This window comes from Rhinopithecus bieti, unplaced genomic scaffold, assembly GCF_001698545.2.
Source record: "Rhinopithecus bieti isolate Rb0 unplaced genomic scaffold, ASM169854v2 scaffold_47691, whole genome shotgun sequence".
NCBI classification, from domain to species: Eukaryota; Metazoa; Chordata; class Mammalia; order Primates; family Cercopithecidae; genus Rhinopithecus; species Rhinopithecus bieti.
The window spans coordinates 147,027-169,059 of record NW_016818870.1 but is presented as its reverse complement, the minus strand read 5'-3'; the positions used below and the strand labels follow the sequence as shown (position 1 = coordinate 169,059).

Genomic DNA, 22,033 nt, shown 5'->3' with positions numbered 1-22,033 from the left:
TACTCCCACATGCTTCCTAGAGTCTTACCTTGCAGCTCTGCGCCAGCAGGGGCTGGGGGCCGGCAGAGGCCTTGGGGGTAGAGGCTGCGTGCTGAGCTGCAGCGATGGTCTGTGTGGCTGAGGCTGCAGCCTGCTTGGCTGCATGCTGTGAAGACAGAGTAGTCAGACCAAACCCATGGATTCCCATGCCCAGTCCCTGGCCTACCTTGCCCAGGCTATGCCCCAAGGACGTATGAACTTACTCTCTGAACCTCCCTTCCAGTTAATTCCTCCCACAGCACCCACACTCTCTCTTGCTCATGGTGAAACTCCCAGCCTCACCTCCAGGCGCTGCACCAGCTTTTTCTTGATGGCATTCTGCGCGGCTGCATTGGTGGCCATGCGCAGCCCCTCAGCTGCCTCCCGCAGCCGCTGCTGCTGCTCCTCACTGTCAGGGTAGGCGGCTGCTCCCTGCGGGAGAGGTGGAAAGACAGTCATCACCCAGCTCTCCTGTGGATCCTAAAGAAGCTCCTCTCTCACTTCTCTAGACTTGGTTTAAATTTCACGTATTTTCCTGAAGTTATCTCTAATTGGCCCCACCAAAAAACAAACACCTTTGAGAGGAGCTGCCTCATGAAGGTCAATGGGAAATCTCAGGGGACTAGGATTCCCACTGGATGCTGAAATCCTTTCTTAAGGTGAAATTGTTTTGCCTTCCCCTCCTTGGGGGAATACCACACATGAGTGAGGTGAGTAGGGCTCCCTGGGCAAAGGAGGACTCAGTTTAGAGCAGGCATCTCAGGAAGACTAAAGCAGGGGACCTGCTTACTCCTGCCAACTGAAAAGCCCCAGAGCCCAGGGGGCCTAGGAATCATCTGCACTTCTTTCTGATGGTTCTCTGCATCCTGGTGTCTCAGTGTCCTACTGCCTTGTCCTTCTCTGTAAGGGTGGCAGCAGAGGCCCCAGAGACTGAATGCCTATGTGTATTCACAGGGGAGACCAGGAAGGAGAGGAATCCCAGGCAGGGTAGCAGCAAAGAAGGTAAAAATAGGAATAGAAGACCTTGGACTTAAAGAAAAAGGATCTGGTTGCCTACTACAGAGGAATGGGAGAGATTCATTAAAGGACACAAAATTATACCTAGATAGGAGTAAGTTCTAGCGTTCTACACCACTGTAGGATGACTAAAGTTAAGAATAATATATTATATAGTTTCAAATAGTTGGAGAATACTGAATGTTCCCAACACAAATGATAAATATTTGGATAAATGATGGCTATGTTAATTACTCTGATCTGATTACTATATATGTATTTAAATGTCACTTTGTACCTCATGAATATGTAAAATTATGTCAATTAAAAAATAATTTTAGGCCAGGTGCGCCTGTAATCCCAACACTTTGGGAGTCCAAGGTGGGAGGATCACTTGAGTCCAAGAGTTTGAGACAAGCCTGGGCAACATAGTGAGACTACCTCTTTTTTCTAAAAAAAAAAAAAAAAAACCTGGGCCATGGCTCACCTGCAGCCTTAGGGCTCATTCACTTCCTGAGTGCTCCTATACTTGTCCTCTTGTATTTTCTGCTTTTCCTGGGTCTCCCCTATCAGATGAGGGTGACCATCTGGACCTCTCTACTTCCCTCCAGGGCCCAGTCTGGGGGTGTGCACAGACTTTGTACCTTGGCAGCCTCTACCATCTTGGCTGTGGCATCAGCTAGGATCTTGGCAGCACTTAAGAGCTTGCGGGAGTTCTCCAGATCACTTTCCCCCTCAGCATCAGCCTTGATGGCATTGACCAAGTCAGATGTGGCTTGGGCCAGGATGCGGGCCTGTCGCACCATCTCCCCTGAGAGCACAGGGCATAGTCAGGCAAGGAAGCCAGAGATACTGAGGTGTCAGGGGTGGGGACAAAGGTGGGGAAAAGTGGTGTAGACAAGGTAGATGGGGGCTTTAGGGACAGAAAAGAGACTGGCAAAAGCTCTTGCATGATTTCTTTGGGGTTTTTTTTTTTCTGGGTTTAGGATCTTGAGAAAAACAGATTCTCCAGTGGGTTCTTATGGGAGGACAGTCTCCAATGGGTATTTTCAGCCAGTAGCCTTGAGCAGATGAGACACTCTCTGAAAACTTTTGGGGTCAGGGGTACAGTAGGGAAGGCTATACCACTTTCATGCCACTTTCTATATATTTTTGTGCATACTTTGGTATATTCTTTAAATGCTCCAGGGAAGGTAGAGGACTTAATATTCCTTTTACAGAAGAGGAAGCAAAGGGTTCAGAGAGCTTTAATGATGAGCCTATGGTTGTGTGGCTGGCAAGCCCACACTGTGCCGAGTTTCTTGGGGTGAAGTGGTTGGGTCCGCAAGGGGATGATGTCCAGTAGGCTTAGGGAACCCTAGCGGGGTTTTTTGTTTTCCTGGGGGTGGGTGTCTTACCAGCATCACCCATGGAGCTAAAGATGTTCTCAGTGACAGTAAGGATGGTGTCAGTGGCCTGGTCATAACGGCCAGCAGGCCCAGCCCCTGTGGCATGGGCCTTCACATGCTGCAGCAGCTCATTCAGGGCTTGGGTGACAGCTGTGGCTGCTGCTCCTACCCCTCGCAACAGTTGCCCATCCTCTGTAGCTGCCTGGGAGGCAGACACACAGCCCTCCACGGCTTTGGCTACCAGTCGTCCAGCCTCCACCAGTTGTTCTTGGCAGACAGGTGAGCTGATTGTAGGTGCCACCACCTGTAGGTAAAGTGAATGTCAGAGATGTAGGCAAGGGAAAGGAGGTAGAGTGTGCTGCTCATAGCAGTAACTGAGATGGGTGAGGAGACCTCCAGAGCCAAAGAAATAAAATGAAAGGCTCATGTGTGTGTGGTAGTATCATCCCTCAGCACAGACTAGAGCAACCTTTGGGGCTCACCTTAGTACAGGCCACCAGTTGGGAAGTGGACAGGGCACACTGTGTTGCTGCAGCAATAACTTGGGTCTGAAGTCCCGAGTCCTCTGTCCTCTGGGCCACACTCTTGGCCTTGAGGACCAGGGCAGCTGCAGCACTTGCCACAGCTTTGGCGAGCTGCATTAGCACATCCTGTAAGAAAATAGCAGTTAGCATGACCTAAGATCAGGCTTGGGATTCACAGACACTTCTCAGAGGCATAAGCTGCTTCATTATTCCCATTAATCCAATCAAAGGAGAGCACACGCAGAAGCAACCAGAACCTACCCCGAGCCACTGCCCTGAGCACCCAGCAGGACAGAACCTCCACTGAAGAACAAACCCACACCGAGAGAAATACAGCCTACACCAAATGGAGACACACGAGGCGGATACACTCGATGATGACGGGGAAAGAACGGGGTGGTGCCGTTACAATGGGGTGAGGAGAGGAGGTATCTCCTGGGATCCCTTCACCCCCAGCTTCTTTACTCCACTTCTTGATCTTGGATTGGAAGTGGTCATCCTGGAATCTTGGGAGCAAGTCCCTGTACTACCCTACCTGATCCCATTTCCCAAAGCCTGCCTTCGCCAGGCCTCTTCATCTCCCACCAAGTTCTGGTCCCCTAGGAGGCTGAGGGAGAAGTACAGAAACGAGTGTATGCGGCTCAGAGAGGACAAAGCTGGGAAGGCCCAGGCCAGAGGCTGTTACCGTAGGGGAATCGGGGGGAGATCGAACCCCAGCCCCTCCGGATGCACATATCTGCACGGGAAATCCAGGGTGAAAAGTCAGCTGAGGATATTGGCATGGAGTGGGAAGGGGGAGAGCTAGAGGAACACTATCCTTAGGGTGGCATGGTCTATAGCATTGTGGGGGTCCTCAAGTTGGGGCAAGGGCTATGTATGGGGAAGAGAGGGAAAAGATGACAAGGGGTTAAAGAATAAATGAGGGCCAATAGTAAACCAGCAGGTTAAGTTTGGATTCAGGGGTTCTGAATTCTAACCCCTAAAAGAGAGATCAGAAGCTACCAGTATCATCCCCTGGAAATAGAGGATCATATTGGTTTTTAGGGGTCAATTCATAGAAGCCAGGACTAGGAACTGGATTCAGGAGCAGAAGTTACTTCCTAGATTCTGGGGTTCTGGGGGGTTGGGTAAGTCACCAACCTGGAAGTGGGGGTCAGTATCACTTTCCCCAATTTGTTGCAACAGCTCCCCACTGGCCTGGCCCACGTTCCCAGCTGCTTGCAGCAGGTTCTGACGGGGCTGTGGAGAGTGAACACCAGTCAGAAGCTGCCCAATCCCTGCCCACATGCCTGTGCATCTCACAGGCCCACGGGACCCAGGTTTCCATCCTGTGGCTTGGATTGTCCCTTCTCCTTGGGCTTGAACCCTGTCTCCACCCTAGCCCAACCCTGTGGCCCCTAACCTCAGCACTGGCTGGTTGGGCACTGCGCAGCAGTTCTGACACTGCCCCCGCAAGGCCCTTTGCTGCCTGCAACAGGGGCCGGCCACTGCCGCCTTCGTCCTCTAGCAAGGCAGCCAGCAGCTTCACCCCACGGGACATCTCCGTCAGGTTGGAGGAGATTGTGGTGACTGCACAGCCCACTGCGGTATAGTCTGTCTCAGCAGGGTCCCCTAAGGGGAAAAGGAGAAAGAGGAACATGAGAGACAGGGCAGGCCAGACGAAGGGCTGGGGAAGGAGCAAAGTCACACCCAGTTAGTCACACACACGTCCACGGAGAGACGCACACACACAGTCCCTTCCACAATGAGTCAAGGCACCGTCATACACGAAGCCAGTCACATGCATGCCTGTGCACACTCGCATCCTCTCTCCCCATCACACACCCGGAAGCTAGCATCCGGCCTACCTGCTGTCAGGTTCACGACAGACGCAGTACCAGCTGTGATGGCATCTACCTGAGAGTGGATCTCATGCTTTGATTCATCCATCTTGTTCTTACGCCAGGCCTTAGAGGCCTCAAAGAGAGAGGAAAAGACCTCAGGATCTGCCCTGGTTTGGTTCACCTCATCCCTATCCTTTGGAGTCTCAGCTTCAGTACCACGGGCTTCTCCTCCATCCCATACTTACAGCATCCTGGCCAAGAGGTGGCAGAGTGTCAAAGTCATCCAGGGTGGCCTGGGCAGCCTGCACGGCCTGCATGCTGGAGTTAATGGTTCCAGTGAGTGCTTGCTGGGCCGAAGTCTAAAGACAAATGGGGAGAAACAGGGACTAGAATGGATGTTTGGAGAAAACAGAAGGTAAAAGAGAACCATGGACTAGGGAGAGAATACAAATAGGGACCTGGGAAAAGACTGCCTAACTCCTGGCTCAGTCCAGCTGAGGGTGAGAGAAGGGCCCTGGTACCATGGTGGACATAGGACACTTACCAGAGGAGGCATGTGTCCTCGGTGCATCTGGCCGCTGGTAATCTGCTGCTGGGCAGGGGGCATGCTGCCCACCTGGAAATTCTCAGGACCAGAGGCTCCAGAGCGCATGATGGCAGGCAGGGCCACAGAGCCATGCTCCACTTTCCCCACCCGGTTGTACTGCTGCTGCAGGACTGTTGACCTGTACAGGGGTGAACTATTGAGCTCACAGAGGACTCCTCATCTCTACCCCTCCCACCCGGTTACACTACCTTTGCAGGTGTGTGAGGTTTCACTACAGCCTGCAACTATTTAAATAACCATTCTAAGGACTCCCCACCTCCCAAGAGTCCTTAGAGTCAGGCCTTGCCTTCTCTACCCCGGGAAATGGGATCAGCCTAACTCCCTTCGTACTTTTTGGGGGACACTGAGTCCTCCAGCATAGTAGACTCCTCATCTCCTTCCAGTCCAAAGTGATCCTTGCTTTTTTTCTGTAGGAAGAAAAAAGGAACAAGAGTTGGGATACTTAAAGAAGAGGGAAGTGGAGAAAAGGCAGCCTCTTGTTTCCACAACCAGCCATTTTCCAGAAGCTAAGTGCCCATTTCATTTTTTGTTTTTTTGACAAAAAAAGGCTCTGTCACCCAGGCTGAAGGGCAGAGGCATGATCTTGGCTTATTGCAACCTTCGCCTCCCAGGTTCAAGCATTCTGAGTGCCCATTTCTAAAGGACTGGCTTGTGGAGAGGGCAAGGGGAGATAAGGAGAAGGCTGGGGCAGGCAGTGCTCACCTTCTTCAGGATGATATCGATGTAGCCGGCAATGAGCTGTGCAATCTGCTCCCCTTCAGTTGTCTGTACTGAGTAGTAGCCATCTTGGTAATCTCCAAAATCCTAGGGTGACAAGGTGGGGGACTCAGTGGGAAAGCTCTAATCTATCCAGGATGGAAATGGCTAGGATGGGAGGCCCAAGGTTGAGCTAATAAGATGCCTTCCCATGGCAACAGCCCTCTTGGAAGATGCCCACCTTTCTTGAACCTCTTCTTTATTTTCCTCCTTGGAGGGAAATTTTTTACTTCTGAGGAGTGGCCTCTACACTACACGGTTTCAAATACATATTTAGGAAGTCTCTTATTTTTACTCTGATGATAAAATTGGGAGGATATAATATTTGGCATTAAATGGCCACACTTTAAGGTTGGCTGTAGTATCTAAAAGGGAAAAAACAGCATTTCCTATAATTTCTATTTCTGTCATTGGGGTACTTTATCAAGTTGATACCAGTTTTCAATTCATAACCCTATAATATAAAGTCAAAAATTCACTGTACATAGCTGCTGCTGAAACAGGGAGGTTATCACATTTTTCCTTTCACCAACCCCCCAAGAATTCCAGTGATCTGTTTGCTGATGAGATTTTTGTTCTGCTGATTTTAAAGAATAAGTCCATCACCCATTTCATTTAAGCCTCACACTCTCCCAGAGGAAGATTCTCCATCTACTCTAACCTCCTTTTTTTCTGGAGTAATACTCAGTATACTTACCCCAAGAGAGGGAAAAGACCTCTGCAGCTGCCCCTTTTCTGAAACTCCCAAAGCACTTTCTTGTTGGAGTCCCCAGACTCACCAGGGTGAAGCTTTTGGGAGAGGCAGCCCAGCGTTTGATGTTGGTGAGGTTCCACTCCTGGATCACTTCCTTGGTCTTCTCATCCACTCGCATCACACACTCCTTGGTGATGCCCAGAAGCCTGGGCACTAGCTTGTTCTTCCCTTTCATTTTTTCCTATGAGGCAGAGGTTGGTGCTGGTGTTACAGGTCAGAGGTCAAATGAGAGGTGAACGATCAGATCAGCTTGCAGCCATAGGGGATGCTGAGGTGGCCCGGAGGACTAATGGACAAGGGAAAATGCAGGGTAGGGAGGGAAATGGTGGTGGAGGGCTGATGACAGGCAGGTTTTCACGAGGTCAGAGCAAGGAAGAGAATGGGAATCTTAGGGAATGGTGGGAAATGTGACTGAGGGCAAGGTCAGAGACTTTCAGAGACAGAAAAGGGCAAGAGTGGGAAACAAGGAGGGCAGTGAAAAGGGTCTATAACCTACCTTCACCAGGAAGAAGGAGACACCGTAAGTCTTGAGAGAACGGGCTAGCTTCACGTAGCGGACCTTGGCCTCAATCTCACTCATCTGCCCACAATTCTTGTGTGCCTGAGCATAAAATGGGGAAGAATTTAGCAAATAGTTTAATATCACAGCTAAGGAATTAAGGTTGGATGCTAACTATAACAAGAGAGAATTATGGGGAGACTGGAAAGGTTGAGGAGTGCAAGATATGAGAATGAGAGAGTAACGGGATGGAGACTGATAAGGGCTATGCAGAAGCAATGAGTCGAGGGATACAGTCAAGGAACTTGTAGACATTCTGGAGATATGAACAGAGAGTTTGGAAGTAGAAGGGCAAAGAGAAGGCCTTTTGGGCTGAGTATTCAGAGTAGGGGGTAACACCTTATTTGTGGACAAAGACTGTACTCTTCCATAGTAATTTCAGATTATGCTACCTCATTTGATCCTCCTATCAGTCCTACACAGGGCAAATACTGTTATCCCAAATTAGAAGGAAATAAAATAATACAAGAATATTGAACTGAATTACACAGCAAAAGCAGGGATGGAGCTGAGACTAAAAGCCCAGGTTATCTTCTTTCTTGGCAGAGGTGAGGTGGGATAACAGTCTGGTGGGTGAAAGCTGAGTTAGGGGAGACAGGGAGGAGGCGGGGGGCCATTTAGTCAGTAAGATTAAGCAGCAAAGCTCCGCGGTCATCCCAAATACTTTCCCCTACCCACATTCACCTGGAAGATCTTACGCTCTCCCTTCTGCTTCACATACTCCTTGGGCAGGAAGTCCTTCAGGCTACACCAGAAAAGGGAGGGTCAGCATGTGGTAGACAGCATCAGGGGACATGTGGGCCATGAACTGTGGGCCTGGGGGTATGAGGAAATACCTAGGACAGTGTTATCTTTGGGGAGAAAACAGACTCTGAGGGAATAGAGTCTAGATTATCTTCTGAAATAGAGGTGACTTAGTGTAAACTCTTTTTTTTTTTTTGAGATGGAGTTTTGCTCTTGTTGCCCAGGCTGGAGAGCAATGGCATGATCTCATCTCACCAAAACCTCTGCTTCCCAGGTTCAAGTGATTCTTCTGCCTCAGCCTCCTGAGTAGCTGGGATTACAGTCATGCACCACCAAGCCCAGCTAATTTTGTATTTTTAGTAGAGATGGGGTTTCTCCATGTTGGTCAGGCTGGTCTCGAACTCCCGACCTCAGGTGATCTGCCCGCCTCGGTCTCCCAAAGTGCTGGTATTACAGGCATGAGCCACTGCGCCTGGCCAGTATGAATTCTTAACGTGACCTGTGTCTCTCCCTGTAGGGAAAGGGACTGAGGAAAATTAAGTTAGAGGCTCAGTCCTTGAGGGAAAGTGGGTCTAGAGCACCATTTTAGGGAACCAAGACGAGAAAGAGCTTTCCAGAAGGATGACCATGCACTTAGGAAGCTGAGAAAGCCACGCCAAACTCTGCATTCCAAGAAACACCAGCAGATGAGGCTTGTGAGACTTTTAACCCATGCTCCCTATAGGGAAAATTTTACCCTGTTTCCCTCTGGCTACTGCAGCAAAATTCTTCAGACAATCTCAAAAAAAAGTGACATGCTTGCTTCAGAGATGGGGGTAGGGGCAGAGATACTGAACTACATTCATATTCCAGAGGTAGAGAAGAGACAGTGGATGATGGCAACTAAAAGGGTAACTACGTCAGTCAAACCCTGGTACCTTGGCAGAAGAAATAGGGGGAGCAGGCTTGGAATGGAGACAGGCCCACTGGGGTCACAATGGCAGGGAGTGCTGGGCCCTAACAGGGTGTAGGATGTGGGTCACTCACTCGAGGAAGCCAGCCTTGTGCTTCTGCTCATTGTGGGGCCCAAACTGGATCTGGCATTGGAAGCCAGCAAACTCACAGGCCTTGTCAAAGGAGACAGGGTGGGAGCCATTCAAGATGTCATCTCGTGCCTGGAGAGCACAGGGCAAGGAGGCGAATGTTGTGTGTGGGTAATGCACACTGTGCTTCCGACCCCTCCTTATTCCTGCCCCACCCCAGCCAAGTCCTCTGCATACCTGCACATACAGGAGGTTCAGCTGTACAGGGTCCCGGGAATCCACATTCTGGTCTGAGTAAAAGAACTTCCTCCGCAGCAGCAGCGTCTCATGCTCCTCTACACCCTGCTCCCTCAGTGTCCGGCCATGGTCCAGCCAGTTCACTGGGATACAGACAGTCCCCTCAGTGCCAAACCCCCATGGCCCCTGTGTTGTCTGGTCTCTGTTTATTTCTCCACTTCCTACCTCTCCTTACTTAAATGTAAGTTCTGTGAATGTAGGACTTTGTTTTCTTACTGACGTATCCCCAGGGTGTAAAACAGTGCCTGGCAGAAGCAGATGCTAAAGCTCCTTCCCACCCTTCCCATTTCAAAAGCCCTCTTTTTTCTAGTTCTGCTTACACTCGTCATCTGTGTGCAATTTCTGCTTTAGTTTCTCCATCTTCTTTTCATCTCGCAGCAATGTCTTGTCTTTTCTTAAGGTCCCTGTCACTTCCTCCTTTTTCTCTTCCATCAGCTCTCGAACCAATGAATATTCATCATGGTTGGTGATGCCTGGGGAAGGAGATGGCTTGTTAGCTTCCCAGGTACTAGATCAATGCCTTTTGAGAGAGCTGAGGCCTTCTGGCCCAGGCCTTCAACTGTACTGGGGCCCCTTACCAATGCGGGCACAGATGGTCATGAGCATGTCAGTGACAGTCTTAGAGTCATCCACCATGATCGTCTTCACAGTTCCATCCAGCATACGGATCTTCAGGGGTCTCTGTTTCTTCCTGTACTCCATAGTGTCCTGTTAGGGTAGGAAGAAGAGACAGGGGCCTACTCTGAGCTACGGATATTATTTCCTCTTTACACAGCCTGAGGGGAGAGCGTGGAGCACTGAAAGGAAGACTATGGTGGTTCATTCAAAAGCAGGGAATTATGACTGTCTGTTAATAGGAAGAAAGCATGGGGAGGGCTAAGAGACAACAGATGTGGGTGCTGAAAACAGGTGGTGGAACAGGGAGAAGCTGATGGAAGGGGATGCGGTGGTCCTTGATGAAGGGATACTTACCCCATTTCGGAGCATGTAGTAGTCCAAAGCTTTCCCAGCCTCCAGCCATATACCCTTTTTGGGGTCATCATCTGACAGAAAGAGCCCAAAGTCGCTGGCTAAAAGAGAGGATGGATCACCTTAGGCTTATGAAGACTCCAATGTGGCTGAACAGCTTGTACCATGTTGCCCCTATTTCTCCCATGAACTTGGGCCTAAAGAAGAAGGGAACCATGGAACATAGCCCTGAGGGGTGAGTAGTCTTAGGGGACAAAGGGGTCAACTCTTAAGGCCGAGAGCCTGGGAACAAGAAGGGACTGAAGACTCCCACTCCAGCCACCTGGGGAGTCAGACTCACGAGGACCAGCCGGGGCCTCTGGGATCCGCTCACGAATGATGCGGCAGGCGTCGTACACCATGGTAGACGGCTCAAACTGCATTGTCTTCACCACATTCCCAATGCTGATCTTCAGCGAAAGTGCAACCATGGTGGCAGCTTTTCTCCAGCCTGGCTATACCTGGCCCATGGCATCAGGGCATTAGAATACACTCTTCTGGTGGGAGAAGAGGCCCCCCAGATGGTGGAGTCCCAGGGAAGAGTGTTTTTGAAAGGGACTCACCAAAGTAGATAGTAATAAGGTTGTTTTCACTGTATTTAACAATTTTAAAGAATGAAAAATTATTTACATCAAAAGAATGAATCCTGACATTTTTTTTTTTTTGAGACAGAGTTTCGCTCCGTTGCCCAGGCTAGAGTACAGTGGCGCGATCTCGGCTCACTGCAAGCTCCACCTCCTGGGTTCATGCCATTCTCCTGCCTCAGCCTCCCGAGTAGCTGGGACTACAGGCGCCTGCTGCCACGCCCCGCTAATTTTTTGTATTTTTAGTAGAGACAGGGTTTCACCGTGTTAGCCAGGATGGTCTCCATCTCCTGACCTCGTGATCCACCCACCTTGGCCTCCCAAAGTGCTGAGATTACAGGCGTAAGCCACTGCGCCTGGCCAAGCCCTGACAATTTAAGACATCTGAGGGAAAGGAGAAGCTGGTCTGCAAGGTACAACAGCAGGTCTGAAATGTAGTGCTACCTGAGGACACTGCCCTGCCCCACCACTGGAATTTGTACCTCCCTACTTTCATCCAAGTGTCTCTCTTGCCCCTTGTCCCTGATCACCTTTCTTAGCCCTACTCCTGCCTTGTTTTCATTTTTGCCTGGTTCAGTATTTTTCTCTCTTTGTCTCCTGCTGTGTCCTGCTGGCTCTTCCCTGTCTGGGATTTTCAGAGCTCTCTTCTCACCACGTGACCTTCCTTCTCATGGCTTTAGCTGCCTTCTCTGCAAAATGAAGATGTTATAATTCCCTAGGGCTCCCTGTCAGGGAGACCAAATACTGGTTGCTCAAGCCATCCAGAGGTCCGCTCTTGCCCCAGCTTTTCTCTAACCTGAGATGCTGAGGATCTTCTCAAGGAGCCTAGCCCTGTACTGGGCTTCCCAGGCAGTCAAGCTAGAAATGTGATTCTCTAACTCAAAAGGGTCTATCTCAGAAGTTATCTGATCAACTCTTGTGTTTTGGAGAAGGGGAAACAGACTCTGGGTGGCCAGGAAACATTTTCAAGGCAGGCCAGAGAAAGGACCCAGTTCCTGTAACTCAGTCCTTGCTTGTTCCAAGTCACCAATACTCAGTCCTGCAACTCCTCCTATGCTTTCTCCTCTTCAGCAAGTCTGTCTCAAATTCTGCTCTGTCTCACCCACTTCCCCTGACAGTATTTTCAGTGCAGCTCAGAATACTAGTCCTACCCCACCTTGTTCCACCCTCCTGGCACCCCCTCTCAGCGGCTAGAGGAGACACTGGAGGCAGCAGGTGGCGCACAGGCTGCAAGAGGACAAGTCTGCCCAGCAGCTGATGATGTGCCCCAGCTTGGTACAGGGATTGGGTGCCTCTTAACTAAGAGAATGAGCAAATACAAGCTGCCCATTCCCCTCCTGGCAAACTACAAGCCTCAAGTGGGGAAAAGCAGGGTGAGAGGGGAAGGCTGGAAAGCAGAGATGGGGGTGTTAGGATACAGAAGGCATTTGAAAGCCAGGGAAGTTAAGGGGTAGAGGGTAAAGAAGTTAGCAGAGATGGGATGAGGAGAACTGAAAATCTAAGTAGAAACAAGAGACAGGATGCAGGTGTGAAAAAGGTGTAGATCAGGGGTCTGGTACCGAGCGGCAGATAGACCATTTCTGACCTTACAAGCAGTCCAGAGTCTCAGAACCACAGCTCTCTGTCTTTACTCCCAAATAAGTGAGGACCCTCCCAGTCTCCCCAGTTCCAGCTCTCTGCCCCCCTCCCCACTCCTGGGGCACTTTGCCCAACCTTATTACTATCCGCTTTGGTGTCCCAGCTGGACAGACCTGGCTATGGGGTTGCTGACCATGAAAGAATGAGGACTGGGCTGGAGGATCCGAGAAGCTGGAGGAGTCTGTGGAGCCGAGAAGCAGGACTGAAGGGACCCTTCACACTAAGCTGAAACTGCATGTCTCTCCCCATTTCCTCCGGACACTTACACACCCCCTCTTCCTCAAGCACGGAAGCCTCTGGTGAGACCCCGATAAGGGAGCTGAGTCATGCCTACCCTTACTCCCGAGCTGGTCCAGAGTGGATATTCACACAGCTACAAGAGGGTGAGTGGATGTGAAGAACTGATCAGTGAATTGGGGGTGGTGGTGGCAAATAACAAGGCTGCTACAAGTATGAGTAGAAGCTAGCTCATTCCTGCTTTGGCCTGAGAACTTTGCTCCCCTTTCCATCGTGTTTTATGGAACAGCAACTCCCCACCACAGTGTCCCCCTCCCAGGGAACTCCTCCTCCCTCAATACATTCCTGAGATGCATTCCAAAGGAGTTGGGCAATTGGAGAGGGGGAATGGAGGACAGGAGGTCAAATCCCAGCAAGGAATGGAATGTAAGGGTATTGGGGCTAAGAAAGTTGGGGTACTTGGAGAATACAGGCAGAGCAGATACCCACAAGGGGAACTGCAGAAAGATAGGGAGTTACAAAGAGGGACAAAAGGAAAGAGCCTAAGACAGTCAGAATATAAGAGGGATGGGGGAGTAACACTCAGTCTGTTACCAAATTTGGCCTCTGAGTCCGCAACCACTGGCAGCGGGGGAGGGCTGTGGGTGAGACTGACATATCCGGCCTCAGGCTGCTGGAGGCTCATTTAAAGCTGGACTGGGCAGCTAGTTGAAGGGCTGCACAGAACTTCCCCCAGTACAGCCCCTCCACACCCACACGCACATTCATTCTCCCCAAATGTACCCCAGCCTATGCAGAGCTCTTTCCCACAAAGCTACCTTACTGTCTCTACATACACATTATCTCAATCACACAGCCCCTATACAGATCCCATCAGGACTGCGTTACCTTCTTTTAGGGAGCCCATCCTACGCACACGGCGTTCGCACAGATAACCTCCATAACAAGCACACCCGGCACCCAGAGTCTCTCCTCCTATTATGTAGACATTCTCCATTCACCCAGCAAGCATTCCTTGAGGGCCAGTTGTGGGGAAGACCCTGGGCCAAACTTTCAGTGGCTGGGGACCAAGATCAGTAAGACCTAGCCTTTGTATTCAAAGGGCTCCCAGTCCATAAGGTGAGTGAATAAGGCAAGTACAGCATCACAACAGAGGGCAGGATGTGGTAAGAGCCAAACGGTGTGTGCTCAGAGAGATCCCTTTAGGTTAGGGAAGGGGAACCAAAAAGTCTCCATGATAGGTATCATTTGAAGTTAGAATTTTAAAAAATAGAGATAATAAAAAATAATAGTGATCTGCCATTTATTGACTCTATGTCACTTGTACTGTATACATAATTTCATTTAATCCTTACAGTAGGTGCCATTATTTCCATTTTTACAGATCAGAAAACAGAACTCAAAGATGTTACATACTTGTTCAAATACTTCTCCAAGTAATAAGTTGTGAAGCCAGTATCCGAACCCAGGTTTCTGACTGCAAAACCCAAGCTCTCTCCACTACGCCAGCCAGCTGGAGATGTGTCAGGGGCAGTTTTCACTCCAGGCAGAGAAATAGTATAAGCAAAGATGGAGAAGCAGTAAATCGTGGAGGAGCATTCAGGGAAGTGAGCAGGCAGGCTGGTTGAAGCACAGGGTACCTGCAAGGGAGCAGTGGTGGGGAAGTCAGGGTTAGGATGGAAAGGCAGAGGAAGGCTAGAGAGGGGTATGAGGAATTTTACTTATTGGAGGACAAAAGGAGGCCAAGGGAGTCTTTGAGCAGAGAAGAGACATAACCAGAACTGGATTTTAGGAAAATAACTCTGGCAGTTACCTGGGAGATTAGTTAGAAGGACACTGTATTAGTACAAATTAAAGGTAACGAAGCCGGAGTTCGAATGGCATTGAGGAAGATGTCACTCAGAAGAAGTTTGGGGAATTAGAATTGACAGGACCCGATATTTACTAAGGTAGTCAGGTTAGGGTCCCATAGCTTCCTATCATCAGCAGCCACCTTAGTGGCTGGGGCAGCTTGAGTTTAGGTGAGGAACTGGGAAGAGGGGAAAGGATCTGGTTGGGCAGAGAATGTGAGCATGAGGCTATGGTTAGGGGATGTGGTCAGGCTTTGGGAAAAAGGGGATGAGTATATGATTAGTAACCACTAGGGGCAGATGGGGTTGGGTTAGTGACTGTATCGGGCTGGGAATAGGGAAGACAGGATGTAGAAAAAGGATGGGAAGACAGGGTGTAGAAAAAGGATGCTGGTGATGATGGTGTTGGGAAAAATACATATACATAAGATACATATATGACCAGTCATTGGATCAGGTTGGGGGAAGGGGAATGATTACATAGATGGTGGCTAAGTCAGGGAATGATGGGGTGAGGTCAGAGGCCAGGTCAGGCTATAGGAGGTTGAGAAGAGATAGGCCTGTGGTCAGTGGCTAAATGAGACTGGGGTGGGGGTGGGAAAGTGAAGGGACATTGACAATGTCTAAGTAAACTGGAGCTGGGATGGGGGATAGGGTATAGCCAGTGGCTGGGTCAGGCTGAGTAGAGGACAGTGCTGTGGTTAGTGGCAGGGTCAGGCTGGGAGTGAAATGGGGGTGTGGTCAGTGGCCTGGCTGGGCGTGGGATCAGCAAGACCCAGTTTCCTCTTTGGGTCTCGTTTCCTCTTTTCTGTTGGGGAGTGGGGGAAGGGGATCTAAAAATGGTCCAAGAAATTAAATGAGGCTTAGACCTAGGGGGTGGCACACAGCAGGGGCTGGGAGTAGGGTATTCAGCTGATGACCAGGTGGAATGTAAGTACATGACTGGGTGAAAATGGTAGGAGAGTAATTTAAAATGATGGGAAAGCTCAGGTTATGATGAGGCTAAATTCAGGTAGGATGTGCGGATTAAGGGTTGGTGAGGCAGGTAGAACTGAGGATGGGAACGGATGATAAGATGAGCATGGGACAGTTAAAGGCAAGGGAAGTATTTTGTAAGGGAATAGTCAGGATGGGTATGAAATGCAGAGTCAGGGATGAGAGTTGGAGAGGAGGGCTTAATACCTAGAGAACAAGTGAAGTGGGAGACAGCAAAGCTAAACTTTCAGGGGATTCAGTTATTCCCTTCTCCCGTGGCAACAGTGATTCCTTGGTCAGCTTCCCCCATAGTCAACAGCTCCTTCTTCCCTAGGCAGTCTCCAACTTGTGACTAGGCCTTGTACATCCTGGGTCCCTATTTCCCACCTATGTTGTATGTAAACAACATAGTTCAGAATCTCTGTCCCCTAACTGTGGTGGCCACAGCAAGAGTCTTAGGCTTAGAGAATGGAATAAAGATGCTGGAATCCCAGATGCCTGCAATTTAAGCTAAAGCCAGAACACTAGCCTGAAATTAGTTTGTTATCTCTCTGGGTGAAAAGTAGCCCCTGTAACTACACAGGAATAAAGGACTTCCCTACAAAAGAAGGGCATTTACCTACTGCCAACCTCTTAAATTTCATCTGCTCAAGGCCAACTATGCTAGCCTCAACCACAACCCCTAAAGCTGCCCCAAATTCCTAACATTAACCCCACCTCTAATTTGTTTTCTGATTCCCAGTACCGGCTTGGACATTCATCCCTTTCCCAGCAGAGACTCATATCCAATCCCTGATCCCTGATACTGATCTAAGTTTTACCTTTAGCACCAAATCGCCTGATGTTAACCCTAAATGTTGACCCCTAAGCCTAAAGTTCATTTGTAACTTGATTCCTAACTCACGCTTTCACTGTTTATCCTTAATACCGACCATGTCAACATTCTTTAATCCCTCAAACAGGCTCTAACCTGATTCCTGTTGTTGACCCTTAACCCGACCCTGAACTCAAATTATGACGTATGATGGCCATCCCGGCAAACAAAATAATGACCTTAATCTAAACCTTACCTACCTAAAACGGACCTGACTCACACTACTAACTCTTAAGTTTTAACCCCAGCTTTTAACTCCTATAGCGACCCTTGATTCCTAAACCGACCCCACCTAATCCCCAACTCACCCAAAGCTTTCCTGCCCACATGGCCGCTATCAGCTAACACCAAAGCCCGTCCCCGCCCTGCGCTCCGCTGCCACCCGACTCCTCACGCTCCCCAAAGCCTATCCCAGGCAGAGGACTGCCCCCAGGAGAGGCCTGTCTCCCCCAAGACGGCCTACTGCACGACGAGCCCAAGCCGAGATGCGCTGGACGCTGACCTCTCCAACTAACAGGACCCGAACCGGACACGCAGGGGAGGCAGGGCCCCGCCCGCCCCGGGGCCAGGGCTCCGCGGCCCCACCCTAAGGCCCGCCGCCGCCCGGTCTGGCCTACCTGCGCTGCCCGGCTCTGCGCCCCGCCTGCCGGCCCGCCGGCCCGCCGCCCTGCCGCTTCTCGGGTCGCCCTCTGGGTCCGGTCTCGCCCTCCCTTCGACACTCTCTCGGCCACTTCCGTCCTGGGAACGTCCCCCACCCGCGGGCGGCGCCCTGGGGCAGCGCTCTATGGTCGCGGGGGGCAGGCAGGAAGCTGCTCTGGCCCCGTTCTCGATGCTCGGGGGCCGCCAAAGGCCGGCAGCCCCTCCCTGGCAGGAAGCTAGGGTGCGGCGCAATCCGGAGAGAACGCCAAGACGACGCCCGAGTTCCCCTTCAGGCCAGAACTCTTCCTTTTCTAGCTTGGGGGAGAAGGCGGAGCCGGAGCCCCGGAACCCCCGCCCTCGGGGTGCGAGGCGACAGCAGGGCCGTCCCCTACATTTGCATAGCCCCTGGGACGTGGCGCGGCACCCAGGCCTCTTCTCAGTTGGAGGGAACTCCAAGTCCCACAGTGCCACGGGGTGGGGTGCGTCACTTTCGCTGCGTTGGAGGCTGAGGAGAATTGAGCCTGGGAGGCGGGTCCGGAGAGGGCTACGGAAAGCCCCTGGCGGGGAAGCCCGGCCGTAGAGGGACAGTGGGTAGGTGCCCGAGGCCTACAGCTGGCCTGGGGCTCGTGTCTGGGCTTCGGACGTTGGGGCCTGGTGGCCCAACCCTTTCCGTAGTTGTCCCAAATGGAGCTGGAATTGGACGCTGGTGACCAAGACCTGCTGGGCTTTCTGCTAGAGGGAAGTGGAGATTTGGGGACGGCGCCCGATGAGTCCGTGAGGGCCCCACTGGACTGGGAGCTGCCGCTTTCTGAGGTGCGTTGGGGTTCTGACTGGGGAAAGCGTGGGATGTCCACGAGGTCAGGGGATGGTGATAGGTCAAGGTCTGTTCATTGGAACCCTGCGCAGGTACCGAGCGACTGGGAGATAGATGATTTGTTGAGCTCCCTGCTGAGTTCCCCAGCGTCGTCGTTGAACGTTCTCAGCTCCTCCAACCCCTGCCTTGTCCACCATGACCACACCTACTCCCTCCCACGGGAACCTATCTCTATGGATCTAGGTTAGTCTGAAATAAGTTTGCGGGGAGGACAGGGTTCAGGGGCCTGGCTATTCATACTTTCCCTTTTGCAGAGAGTGAGAGCTGTAGAAAAGAGGGGACCCAGATGACTCCACAGCATATGGAGGAGCTGGCAGAGCAGGTACTTGACTTGATTTTCAGGAAGATTACTCTGACATTCCTCAGGTGGGGGCAGGATTCCCCATTCCTCTGTGTCATCCCCATGCAACTGCCGCCCACTTTCTGGTTACCCTAGGAGATTGCTAGGCTGGTACTGACAGATGAGGAGAAGAGTCTATTGGAGAAGGAGGGGCTTATTCTGCCTGAGACACTTCCTCTCACTAAGGTAAGACTCTGGTTAGTTGAGCAAAGGCTGAAAAGGGATTAAAAGTCCCAAGTAGGCCAATTCTGTTAACTTTATATCAATAACTTTAAAAAAGGATTGAGGTGAGAAACTTAGCAGATTTATTGCTAATAGGAAGTTGAGGCAGGTACCCAGTATGCTAGATGCAAGGCAGATCCTCGTTTTCGTTGGGCTTACACAAATTTTGGTGTTCCGTTAAAAAAAAACCCTCAAAATTATCAGTGCAACATTAGTATTGGGCCTTGGAAAGGATTGTGTAAGTGAAGAGCCTTGACACTCCATTGGCTTCATAGTAATCCACCTCTTGCTGAATGGTAGAACTGTTGAGAGAGTTCAACAGGGTTGGACTAAGCAGTACATGAATAAATGTAAAATCCTTAGTTTCCAGTTTTAAGCAATCAGTGGCAACTTCACAAGCAGAGTACTGGGATACTATGATGAAATCAGTGCTCATTAATAGAAAGGTTCCAGGAATTTTTTTTTTTTTTTTTTTGACAAGGTCTTGCTCTGTTGCACAGGCTGGAGTGATGTGATCATGGCACACTGCAGACTTGACTTTCTGGGCTTAGGTGATTCTCCCACCTCAGCCTCCTGAGTAGCTGAGACTACAGGTGCACACTACCCTGCCCGGCAAATTTTTTTTTGGTGTTTTTAGTAGAGATGGGGTTTTGCCTTGTTGCCAGGCTGGTCTTGAATGCCTGTGCTCAAGTGATCTACCCACCTTGGCCTCCAAAAGTAAAGAATTCCTTCAAAGTACAAGATGAGTCAGCAGTGCAATGTGGCTACTAGGAAAGTTAATGGGATTTGGAAACTGTAGCAAGAGTTATTGTCTCCACAAGTCACTATCTTGCTTTCCTGTATACTGGCTAGAGCACATCTTTGACAGATATTAAGAAGATGCAGTCTATCTTGAGAAGATGAGTTAAAATTTTTGTCTAAGTCGTTTTTTTCTTGAACTTTTTTTCTCTGAGGAAATGTTAGGTGCCTGAAAATAGCTAAACAGGGTTCATTCTATTTGGCCCCAGAGATACTAGGTAAGTCCAACGGATAGAAATTATAAGGAGACAGCTGTTGGTTCAGGATAAGGAAGTTTTTGTTTGAAGACAGATTCTTGCTTTACTGCCCAGGTTGGAGAATAGTGGTGAGATCATGGCTCACTACAGGTTCGACCCCTCAGGCTCAAGCGATTGTCCTTCCTCAGCCTCCTGAGGAGCAGGGACCACAGGCATGTGCCACCACACCCGGCTAATTTATTTTTAGTAGAGACAAGGTCTCACTGTGTTGCTCAGGCTGGTCTCAAACTCCTGGGCTCAAGCGGTCCTCCTGCCTTAGCTCCCCAAAGTATTGGGATTACAGGCATGAGCCATGTCACCTGAATATTGCCTGACCAATTTTTTTTTTAATAGTTTAAAATAGTCTGGCTTGTTAGGGTTAACACCTGGTCCGTGGAGGCATTCAGAAAGAATCTGAACGCCTGTTGATCAGGGAAGCTGTAGAAGGGATTTCTGTATTGGAAAGAGATGGATCTCAGTTGCCTTTCAACTTCTTGTTCTAGAGTTCCTCTAATGATACCCCTTTCCCTGTTTCCTTTCAGATGGAGGAACAAATTCTGAAACGTGTGCGGAGGAAGATTCGAAATAAAAGATCTGCTCAAGAGAGCCGCAGGAAAAGAAGGTGTATGTTGGGGTTTAGAGAGCAGGTATGAAAGGGAGAGGGACTCAGTTGTAAGTGTTAGGTTTTTGAAGGGAGGACACAGGCCATATCCCCATATCTTTGTTATTTCCCCCAGGGTCTTGAAATATACAGCCCAGAATATGGAGCTTCAGAACAAAGTACAGCTTCTGGAGGAACAGAATTTGTAAGTATCCCTCCAAACCATTCCCTTCCTATGCCCCTCATTTAATGCTTTCTCACTCTTTCCCCTGCCCTACACTTGATTTCTAACAGGGCAGCTGCCTTCACTAGGTCTCTGATTCCAAGAAGCTCACAGTAGTGGGGAATACATTTACAAGTGAGAATAAGCTAAGTACCTAGAAAAAGAAAGGGGGTAAGAAAGACCTCATGGGCTTTCATAGGATTCTGGGGTTGGGTTGGGAAACCATTCTAGGCAGAGAGAAAGCATCCTAGGCAAAAGGATTAGCCCAGCGTAGTCCTCTTGGGCTGGAACACATGTGAGCTGGGACAGAAGGTAGAGAACATAGAGAATGCCCGGTGAGGATTATGTGCATAGCTGATCAGACAATGGGGAACTACTGATGATATCTGCAAAGGAGGTTAAGTCCTGGAAGAGTTTGTTTTGTTTTGGTTTTGCTTTTTTGTTTGTTTTAATGAGGAACTTCAGGCATTTTTTCCAGAGTGGAAGAAGTCGTTTGCAAAAATAGAATGAAAAGTAAGAGAGAGGATCCAGTGCAGAGATGGAGGAGGTGGCCTGAACAGGAGTTTCATTGTGTCTCAGGGTGCTAGGCCAGGGGATGCTCACGATTGGCCCCTCTCTTCCTCTAGGTCCCTTCTACATCAACTGAGGAAACTCCAGGCCATGGTGATTGAGATATCAAACAAAACGAGCAGTAGCAGCACCTGCATCTTGGTGAGGATAGTGATGAGGGGAGAAATTCTTTTCTCAGTTGCTGGGGACAGGAGTGCAATCCAGAGCCCTTCTTCATCTCCTTTTTCCCCTGCTGTAGGTCCTACTAGTCTCCTTCTGCCTCCTCCTTGTACCTGCTATGTACTCCTCTGACACAAGGGGGAGCCTGCCATCTGAGCATGGAGGTAAGAGGCTTAAGGATCGCTCTCAGACATGGGCAAGGGGAGAGGCCTGGGTTGGCCTCTGAAGATTCTTTGTCTCCTCAGTGTTGTCCCGCCAGCTTCGTGCCCTCCCCAGTGAGAACCCTTACCAGCTGGAGTTGCCTGCCCTGCAGTCAGAGGTGCCAAAAGACAGCACACACCAGTGGCTGGACAGCTCAGACCACGTACTCCAGGCTCCTGGCAACTCTTCCTGCCTACTGTACTACATGCCTCAGGCTCCCAGTGCAGAGCCTCCCCTGGAGTGGCCATTCCTTGACCTCTTCTCAGAGTCTCTCTGCCGAGGTCCCATCCTCCCCCTGCAGGCAAATCTCACAAGGAAGGGGGGATGGCTTCCTACCGGTAGCCCCTCTGTCATCTTGCAGGACAGATACTCAGGCTAGATATGAGGATATGTGGGGGGGTCTCAGCAAAAGCTTGTGGGGCTCCCCATCTGTGTCCAAATAAAAAGGGGTGGGCGAGGGCTGGCCGCAGCTCCTATGCCCTATCAGGAGGACTGAGGGCTCAAACACACCACACT

At 50.2% G+C, this 22,033-nt stretch overlaps 2 protein-coding genes across 5 annotated transcripts in view; one reads left to right on the top strand and one right to left on the bottom strand.

Moving 5' to 3' along the window:
* TLN1 (talin 1) overlaps positions 1 to 17,714 on the bottom strand; it is a 36,414-nt gene extending 18,700 nt beyond the window's left edge. The window contains exons 1-24 of one of the 4 annotated variants that reach the window (XM_017857723.1): positions 17,272 to 17,714; positions 14,372 to 14,595; positions 10,798 to 10,957; positions 10,461 to 10,558; positions 10,067 to 10,196; positions 9,809 to 9,961; positions 9,429 to 9,571; positions 9,196 to 9,323; positions 8,110 to 8,170; positions 7,363 to 7,467; positions 6,892 to 7,047; positions 6,059 to 6,160; positions 5,687 to 5,763; positions 5,294 to 5,474; positions 4,995 to 5,108; positions 4,774 to 4,882; positions 4,329 to 4,537; positions 4,067 to 4,165; positions 3,612 to 3,662; positions 2,885 to 3,052; positions 2,412 to 2,706; positions 1,659 to 1,825; positions 322 to 450; positions 29 to 145 (exon numbers count right to left, since the gene is read on the bottom strand). In XM_017857723.1, the coding sequence (XP_017713212.1) occupies positions 29 to 145; positions 322 to 450; positions 1,659 to 1,825; positions 2,412 to 2,706; positions 2,885 to 3,052; positions 3,612 to 3,662; positions 4,067 to 4,165; positions 4,329 to 4,537; positions 4,774 to 4,882; positions 4,995 to 5,108; positions 5,294 to 5,474; positions 5,687 to 5,763; positions 6,059 to 6,160; positions 6,892 to 7,047; positions 7,363 to 7,467; positions 8,110 to 8,170; positions 9,196 to 9,323; positions 9,429 to 9,571; positions 9,809 to 9,961; positions 10,067 to 10,196; positions 10,461 to 10,558; positions 10,798 to 10,927 (2,922 nt within the window). In that variant the 5' untranslated portion in view covers positions 10,928 to 10,957; positions 14,372 to 14,595; positions 17,272 to 17,714. The remainder of the gene's footprint in view (positions 1 to 28; positions 146 to 321; positions 451 to 1,658; positions 1,826 to 2,411; positions 2,707 to 2,884; positions 3,053 to 3,611; positions 3,663 to 4,066; positions 4,166 to 4,328; positions 4,538 to 4,773; positions 4,883 to 4,994; positions 5,109 to 5,293; positions 5,475 to 5,686; positions 5,764 to 6,058; positions 6,161 to 6,891; positions 7,048 to 7,362; positions 7,468 to 8,109; positions 8,171 to 9,195; positions 9,324 to 9,428; positions 9,572 to 9,808; positions 9,962 to 10,066; positions 10,197 to 10,460; positions 10,559 to 10,797; positions 10,958 to 14,371; positions 14,596 to 17,271) is intronic. The other 3 variants (XM_017857724.1, XM_017857726.1, XM_017857725.1) reach the window with 3 other exon arrangements.
* A 97-nt stretch (positions 17,715 to 17,811) lies between these two features.
* On the top strand, positions 17,812 to 22,031 carry CREB3 (cAMP responsive element binding protein 3). Its single transcript, XM_017857740.1, is given in 9 exon segments — positions 17,812 to 18,106; positions 18,200 to 18,350; positions 18,422 to 18,489; positions 18,604 to 18,693; positions 20,306 to 20,439; positions 20,501 to 20,569; positions 21,214 to 21,298; positions 21,396 to 21,480; positions 21,562 to 22,031. Coding segments are annotated over 9 exon segments (1,146 nt in total). The 5' UTR covers positions 17,812 to 17,977; the 3' UTR covers positions 21,897 to 22,031.
* The last annotated feature ends 2 nt before the right edge of the window (positions 22,032 to 22,033 follow it).